The sequence below is a fragment of the Pteropus vampyrus genome, unplaced genomic scaffold (assembly GCF_000151845.1).
Source record: "Pteropus vampyrus isolate Shadow unplaced genomic scaffold, Pvam_2.0 Scaffold49, whole genome shotgun sequence".
Classification (NCBI taxonomy): domain Eukaryota; kingdom Metazoa; phylum Chordata; class Mammalia; order Chiroptera; family Pteropodidae; genus Pteropus; species Pteropus vampyrus.
The window spans coordinates 308,638-317,679 of NW_011888830.1; the positions used below are offsets into that span (position 1 = coordinate 308,638).

The 9,042-nt window shown below is 38.4% G+C and overlaps 1 protein-coding gene across 1 annotated transcript in view; it reads left to right on the forward strand.

Annotated features, from left to right (window-relative positions):
* The first annotated feature begins 1,731 nt into the window (after positions 1-1,731).
* The window catches only part of FAM107B (family with sequence similarity 107 member B), a 201,323-nt gene continuing 194,012 nt past the window's right edge, over positions 1,732-9,042 (forward strand). Inside the window, exon 1 of the mRNA XM_011359599.1 lies at positions 1,732-2,142. Coding sequence (XP_011357901.1) covers positions 1,732-2,142 — 411 coding nt within the window. The remainder of the gene's footprint in view (positions 2,143-9,042) is intronic.

The following is a 9,042-nucleotide window of genomic DNA, read 5'->3' on the forward strand; positions in this document are numbered from 1 at the left end:
CCGAGGAGGAGGGGCATGTGAGGGAAGCATCACTGAGTCATCCTGCCTGAGTTCAGGGTAGCAACCAGAGCAGAAGAGAAGTAAACACAATTCCTAGGCCTTCCTGGGAGTACTTGTGCGGGAGCCCACTAAGAGCCTGGACTTTCTGCTACCCTGCGGGACCGCTTGCACTTAGGTATTGAAAGGAGAAGACCTCTCCAGACTGGGAAGTCTGGCATATTTAAGTTAGCTCACGGCCTGCTATATGGTAGTCTCTAAGTAAATGGCAGCTTTTTATATCTTATTCCTAAATTTTGGTAAGGACAAATAAAATCTGCATTTGATGCCATATCCACTCTTCCTCAAGTCGTACCTGACTTTGTGTGTTATGGATATGATTGCCCGTTCAAGGCCTCATCCCAGTACAGCTGTTAGGTCAGTGAGGTGATTATCAGGTCGAATGAGACCTGGAGACCAGATAGGGTAGCAGGGATCGTGAACTTTCTATCGACCCTCCTCAGGAACATAACCTTGCTTCTTGAAAATTTCAAAGAATCGGTTTCTGTCTCTGTAAAATGGGGATTAGTGCTATAATATCTACCATCTGTCTGGGCTTAAGAGCACATCTTGACATTAAATTAAAAGAGAGAGCAACTGAATAAATTAGAATGGGTAACACACCTTGGAATCTTGACCCAAAGTCACTATTAATGGTAAAACCATTATGGTATTATATTTCTCTAACATTCCTAGCAGATGTTTGGCTACAGAAAAAAAATCTTGATTTTGAGTACTGTCTTAGAATATGGTTATATATTCATATATTAATGTTTTGAAAAATAGAAGATCTATGTTTAAAAAGTGGTTATTTTCTGAAATTAAGTAATAAATGCAATAAAAGGACAGAGCACATATTCATACACATAAAATACCTGTGTTAATTGTTCATTTTGGCTCTTTTTTTTGTTCATTTTGTTTTTTGGTGTCATTGAAAATGAATCAAGGACTTAGCATGAATAGCAAAAAACCGAATTAACAAAGACACATTTATAGTCACCAGCAGGGACAATATGGATACTGAAGCCAGGAAGCTTGTCTGGAGCCAGGAGAGCTCCAGAAATGTCCCTATGGTATCAAACCCCAACTTAGATCTCTCCAGACAAAAGATTCGAGTCTACCTCTAATTTTAATAATGAAACAGATGTCAAGGTCGAGGACCCTCTTGGGGTCTTCATTTGTGATGGATATCTGGGTGGTGTTTGTTTTGTTTGGGGGAATAAATATTTGAAAGGAGTAACTGAAGATGGTTATGCTGCTGTTATGATGTTATTGATACACAGGCTGACGCTATTATGGGGGATGCTATCAGGCTACATTATCTTTATGCCTCCAAGGTAACCTGAAGCAACTGTCTATTGACGTGGCACCACCTTACACTAAAGCGTCTGCCCTGCCTGGGGACTGTAACCCAAGCCAACCACATGCCTCACAGACAGCTTTCTTTAGCCACTGACAACATCAAGGAAGGAAGAGCGTGAAATCATCCGGCATGAACGCTTCCGAAGGGGGAATGAGTGGCTGAGTGACTCTCACGGAGGGTGGCCTTGCCATCTTCTGATCTATTTAGGGGCAACCACTAGAAAGTCTCTTCAAGCAAGGAAATAAAGTTTTACTATAAGGAAACTGAAGGTGATCTGAACCCCTGGAAACTTTTCTTTCCCCTTTGAGCTTTGCCATGTTTCACTGCAGGTCATGTCAACGTGGAAAGCAAGGCTCGCCAAAAGACTGAAATTTCCATGTAGAACGATGCACCCGTTCCCGTGCTCAGCCCTGCTGGCCTGTTTTGGGAATACGAGGGAGACTGCTCCCTTCGACCAGCCCAGTACAGCCGAGGCTCATTCCACCATCTACGATCAGCCTGTGGCCAAAGTGGGCCGACACCCAAGTCACTCAAGAGGAGAAGGAACTTTAGAAAAAAGGCAAGATTCCAGCACCCATTCGGAGAGAAATGGCAGTGCCAATCGGAATTCTAGGAACCACACTGCTGTCCAGCCTACTGGGACCTCTGAGGATGGGCCTGGGTCCCTGGATGCTGAATTGGACTGTGAAGCGGTTGCTTTTGAGACTCCTATCCCCAGAGCATCAATTATTGAGCTGCCAACGGTGAGTACTCCCGATGCTGTTGCAGAAGGGATGGTGTTGCAGCAGAGTGCTGGCCATGTGCTGGATGCCTTCAGGGGACAGACTTGTTTAACATCGTAAGTGCATAAGACGTTGAGGAAGTGTGTAAAGCCTTTTAAATTCTCATAAAGTTCTCAAAGGATGTGGAAGAAGACAATGACAATATGCACTGGGGCCTTAGTAATGACCAATGTTGGCCTTTAATTAACTGCCCATGGTGCTTCGGAGCCAACAATGTCTCAATAAAAGATAAGGAGTAACATAATCTTTTTTTTTTAATTAGTCCACGAATTTATTTATATGAAAATCTACACTATGAAAAGTTGGGTTATAGAATTTAAGAAATCGTGTCTACATTAAATGAATCACATGATATCAAAGCAATATGGGAAAATTTGGGCATGACGATCACTGTATGCATAGCAGTAAAAGAGGAACTGACTGATACAACTGCTCATAATATAGAAGTTTCTGTGATTGTTTTCTGAGACTTAAAAGCAGGAGAATGAAGTTATTTGAAAAATATGGTGCTGCTGCATCTTGAGTTATTTATCTCGGTTCCTTGTTTTGGTATTACTGAATTTTAATTGTCGACTATTCTGATTGAATGGAGCTGCACAATCATTTCAAAATTCTTGGTAATTCCAATTTAGGGAGGCAGTCTAGAGGCAGGGTTTCTTAAATCACATTTTCCAAAGATACTCCCTGAGCAATTTTTGGTCATATTTCTGGCCAAGTAGCTTAGGACCAGAATTATACAACTGAGAAGTCTTCAGGGATCCATTACTAAGATATTCTGATTTTTTTAAAAAACAATTTTTTCATCAAGTTTAACAAATCATTTTTGTTTGACTTGCTGACTTGAATCCAAGAAGCCTCATTAGCAATGAAAACTGCCAAACAGTGAAGACAGGGCTAAAAGATAATTTTAAAAAGTTTTATTTAACATTTTACAAGCTTATATTAAATAATTAAATGGACAGAGGATTTCACCAAGCCCTCTGTTATAGCAAGAACTATAATGTGTTTTTGTAGCAATACTAAACTGAACCCCAAACAAAACCTAATACATTTGTTCAATTTTTCAGTTTATACTCATACCCAGATTAAGATATTTTTAGTAGTATTATAGTTAGCTGAGTGGACATCAAGGCCTACTTTATATTGGTTGCATATTAAAGGAACTAAGGTGTACTGTTTTTAATGAACTGGGAGACATTCTGTTGAATAGAGATTCTAGTAACTCAGGACCCACCTTATATTGCAAAGTATAGCAGCAACTACAGAGAGTTGATTTGATTTTATCTTTCTGTTTTAGGGGCATATATAAGGCCTCAAGGTAAATATGTGTATTCAGAAATAAGCAGTTAAATAGCACGGTAACATCCATATTCACTATCCACTTGGCAAGAGCTAACCCATGGAGAGTCTACAGAGGTCAACAAGCTTTACGAAAGAACAAGATATAATGCAAGGCTGAATATAAATGTCCCAAAAAGAGACACACATAGGACGGATCAAAGGAGGCTGGAGGGTCTGGAAAGGTACATTGCAGGGGAGGTAGAATTTGAGATTGGTCTAGAAGGACGGTTAGGATTTTTAAAAGCAGAGATAAAGGAGAGGATGTTGAAATAAAAAGAAATTGTATAAACAAAACCATGGATGTAGGGGAAGATAGCACAGGAATAGGTTCATGAGATTGGCTAAATTGGAGATACCTGGGAAGGCAGATTGAGGCCAAAAGCGGGATGTCTTGAATGCTGTAGTGAGAAATTAATTTTGAGCAGAGAAACGCATGCTTGGGATTTCACTCTGGGACGACATATAGGTAGAGTCACATGGAACGGAGAAGAGTTGGGAAGACTGCAGTTGAGAAGCCACTGTAATAATCCTGGCCTGAGCACATTTATAAAAGGAACAGCAGGAAGGGGAGAAGGGACCCCCATCAGGTTACAGATGCAGTAGTTGACTCTAGGGTGATGAAACACTGCAAAATCAAGTGCCAAATGGTCACTGAATCTAGTTCACGTGTGAGAAACTAACACGTACAGAATGCCCGCTGCATGCTGGCCATTCTTCTAAGTGCTTTACATGGAGTAGCCCATCAAACCCTGGTCACAGTGAGGTGCATATTATGACTCCCATTTTACAGATGAGGACATTGACAGAAAGGGCAAGACACAGAAAGTCCAAGGTCACAGAGGGAGGAAGCGGTAGAACCAGGACTGCAGCCCCGTTCTGTTTGATTCCAAAGTCCGACTTCTGAATTATAACATGCTTCTACCGCTCATTTTTATTATTTGTGTGGTGTTTGAGGATTTATAATCAAATATTCATAGGTGATCTCACTTGACATGCAATCAAATTTAAATTCTATGTAAGTGTATCTGTGTGTGTAATAATAATAATTTGCTTTTTATTAATTTGCTTAACCTTTTTCTATCTTAGTTTCACGGTGTATACACTTTCCACTTTGCATCCTGTGATGACAGGCTTTGTTGATGACAGTGTGGGATTGCTTTGAGATCTTCTGATTAAAAGTGCCATAGGACTGCCCAGATTTTTCATTACCTAGTAATTTTGTCATGACATGTTTCCCTTCATTAGATGATGAATGAGCTTCCTCTGTTATAATCTTGCCCCGCAGCAAAAATATTTCCCTTTTGGATGCACTGATCTCATCATTTAATCTGCCTTGGTAGAGGCAACAAACAATACTTTTTTTTTTTTTTTCCGAGTTCAGCCTCAGGATATAACCATACCTAAGATATGGGGATGAGTTAGTCTCTCTATCCATCTTTAGTTGCCTGGTGTGCAGACAGAAGGATGATTCATTTAAATTTAAAACAACATCTGGTCTTAGGGGAAAAGCTCTTCTAATTGGTGGGATTGTAGAGCCAGTGAAATACAGAAGTGTGCTGTTCATTTGTTGAGCCAAGAGTTACTGTGTTCTTACTCTGTGCCAGGACGGCAAGAGCGCTGGGGAAACAAAGATGATTAAGACACAGTCCCTGAAATTGCTTACATTCTAGTGGAAGATACAGTTGGGTAAAAGGGCAGTGTCAATGCAGGACGAGAAGGCTGTGGGTCAACTTTGGACGCCACAGAAGGCTCTCATCTTAGCCTTGGGAAGACAGGGAGGCTGAGCTATATGGAGGAGAGGGGTTTCTACATTGTTCTTTTATGATTTCACACAGGACCCAACACTGCACCCTTCCTGGTTGAATAGTGCTGGTTTTCTCTTCTCTCCCTGCCCCCTACCAAGGCTGGCAGGGTAAGAAAGACACAGTTCCCACACTAAGCATTTTCAGATTAGTTTGGTAGTTTCAGAAAATCTTTCTATAGCAGTTGTAAGTTTTTATCTTGTTCTTACTTCAACAAAGTAGTCAGCCTGACTTAGAAAAAGAAAGTAATTGTGGTTTGGGAAATCATCCCTGGGTATTTTAACTAGAAGTTAGATTTACTAAAAGAAAGGGAAACAGGGCCCATGGTAGTGTTGACAATTGCATTGCTTTCTGTAGCAGGCTGGTTTTGCCTCCAGACAAAGAAGTGGTAACCAAGATATTTTAGAATCCACATGGTGGTCTGGACCAAGCCTCACAGGCTCAGGCAGTCACTATTTTTGAGTGTCTGAGTCCCAGGCATCTAGAAACAGTTTTATCTTTTCCTAAGAGATAGTCTCTTGATACCCACACTTATAAGAGCCTGATATATAAATCAGAATGCTCTGTTAGTTGTAAGCCTTGAGGACTGTCAGGGTAGGGCAAAGCTATGACTTTTCTGCACAGGAAAATTACACATAAAGAGAAATGACAGCCAAAAATTTGTTGGAGATTAGAGACTCAGACGAAGGGGGAGCTACAATTTTTTATTTTTATACATATGTAAAATATGTATAACATAAAATTTACCATTTTAATGATGTTTAAGTACACAGTTCTGTGGCATTAAGTACATTCACATTATCGTGCGACCGTTACCATCCATCTCCAAAACTTTTTCCATCTTCCCAAACTGAAACTCTGTGCCCATAAAACACTAACACCCCCTTCTCCTCTCTTCATCCTCTGGCAACCACCACTCTATTCTATGTCTCTGTGAATTTAGTGACCCTAAGTACCTCATGCAAGTGGAATCACACAGTATTTGTCCTTTCGTGTCTCGCTTATTTCACTTAGCATAACGTCCTCAAGGTTTGTCCATGTTGAAACGTGTGTCACAATGTCCTTCCTTTTTAGGGCTGAATAACATTCCATTAGGTGTATATACCACATTTTGTTTACACATTCATCTACTGAAAAACACCTGGATCATTCCCACCTTTTGACAATTGGGAATAATGCTATTTTGAACATGGGTGTACCAATATCTCTTCAAGATCCTGTTTTCAATTCTTTTGAGTATATACCCAGAAGTGAAATTGCTGGATCATAAGATAATTCCATCTCCGATTTTTCAAGGAACTGACATACTGTTTTCCACACTGGTTGTACCACTTGATATTCCCAATGGCAATATACAGGGCTCCAATTTCTCCAGGTCCATGCTTCCACCTGTTGCTTTCTGCAGTTTTTGTTTTGATAATAAATATCCTAATGGGTATGAAGTGGTATCTTGCTTGATTTTGATTTGCACTTCCCTAACGATTAGTGATGCTGAGCATCTTTTCATGTGCTTATTGGTCATTTGTGATATTTTTTGAAGAAGTGTCTCTTCTAGGCCTTTGCCCATTTTTATTGGTTTTTAAATTTTTTGTTATTGAATTAAAGGATTTCTTTGTATATTCTGGATATGAACTCCTTGTCAGATATATGTATAAAAATAAAAAATTGTAGCTCCCCCTTCGTCTGAGTCTCTAATCTCCAACAAATTTTTGGCTGTCATTTCTCTTTATGTGTAATTTTCCTGTGCAGAAAAGTCATAGCTTTGCCCTACCCTGACAGTCCTCAAGGCTGTAAATATTTTCTCCCATTTTGTGGGAAAATACTTTTCACTTCTGTGATATTGTCCTTTGTGTACAAAATTTTAATTTTGACAAAATCTCATTTATCTATTTTTTCTTTTGTTGCATGTGCTCTTAGTGTCATATTAAAGAAATCATTGCCAAATATAATATCATGAAGATTTTTCTGTATGTATCCTTTAAAGACTTTTATAATCTTAGCTCTTACGTTTAGGTCCTTGATCCATTTTGAGCTAATTTTTGTAATGGTGTAAGGTAAGGCTCCAAATGCATTCTTTTGCATGTGAATATCCAATTTTCCCAATACCATGTGTTTAAAAGACTATCCTTCTTCCATTGAAGGGTTTTGGCACCTTATAAAAAATCATTTGACTATATATGTTAGAATTTATTTCTGGGCCCTCTATTCTGTTCCATTGGCCTATATGTCTGTCTTAATCCAGTACCACATTTTGATTACTGTAGCTTTGCAGTAGATTTTGAAATCAGTGAGACCTCTAACTTCGTTCTTTTTCAAGATTGTTTTGGTTATTTGGGGTCCCTAAAAATTCCACATGAATTTTAGGATGGGTTTTTCTATTTCTGGAAAAAAAATACAGGGATTTTGAAAGGGATTGCATTGAAACTATAGTTCGCTTTGGGTAATATTGACTTCTTAACAATATTCAGTCTTCTAATCCATGAACATGGTTTGTCCTATTTATTTGTGTCTTCCTTAATTTCTTTCAGCAATGTTTTGTAATTTGCAGTACAAGTCTTTCCCCTCTTAGGTTAAGTTTATCCCTAAGTATTTTATTCTTTTTGATACTATTGTAAATAAAATTTTCTTAATTTCCTTTTCAGATTGTTCATTGTTAGTACATAGAAATGCAACTGATTTGTGTGCATGGACTTTGCAGTTTTACTGAATTTATTAGTTCTAATCACTTGTGTATATGTTTGTAGACTCTTTATGGTTTATATATATAAGATCATATCATCTGTGAGCAGAGATAATTTCATTTTTTCCTTTCGAATTTGGAATTTTTTTTTTTTGTCCAATAGCTCCGGCTGGAATTTACAATACTATTCAACAACACTGTGTTGAATAGAAGTGGCAAAAATGAACATCTTTTGTTCCTGACTTTAGAAATTAAGTTTCAGTCTTTCACCATTGAGTATGATGTGGGTTTTTCATATATGGCCTTTATATGTTGAAGTAGTTTCCTTCAATTCCTAGTTTGTTGAGTGTTTTTTTTTTTTTCAATTATGAAAGCATGTTAAATTTTGTTAATGCTTTTTCTGTATCAATTGATATTTTTTTCCCTTCATGCTGTTAATGTGGTATGTTATAGTGCATTTTTTTTTTTTTTTTATGTTGAACAATCCTTGCATTCCAGGAATATATCCCACTTGGTCATGGTGTAATCCTTTCTGTATATGGTGTAATTCTGTTTGCTAATATTTCGTTGAGGATTTTTACATCAATACTCATCAGGGATACTGGTCTCTAGTTTTCTCGCACTGTATTTGTCTGACGTGGGGGTAAGGGTAATTCTTGCTTCATAGAATGAGTTAGGAAGTGATACCTCCTCCTCAATTTTTAGGAAGAGTTTGGGAAAGACTGGTCTACCACATTTGGTAGAATTCACCAGTGAAGCCATCTGGCTCAAGGCTTTTCTTTGTTGGGAGGTTTTGGGTTAATGATTCAATCTTCTTACTAGTTTTAGAGGTCTATTTATATTTTCTTTTTCTTTATGATTCTGTCTTGGTGAAGAAGAGCTACGGAAATATGGTAATTACAATCATCACTTTTAAAGCACTACTAATAGACTAGGCATGGTGTTAAGTGCCTTACATGGATTACTTCATTTGATCCTTTTAATCCTTTCTATGTTAGTTCCTGATAATTCCAATCAATCCTCTGCTCAAAACCCTCC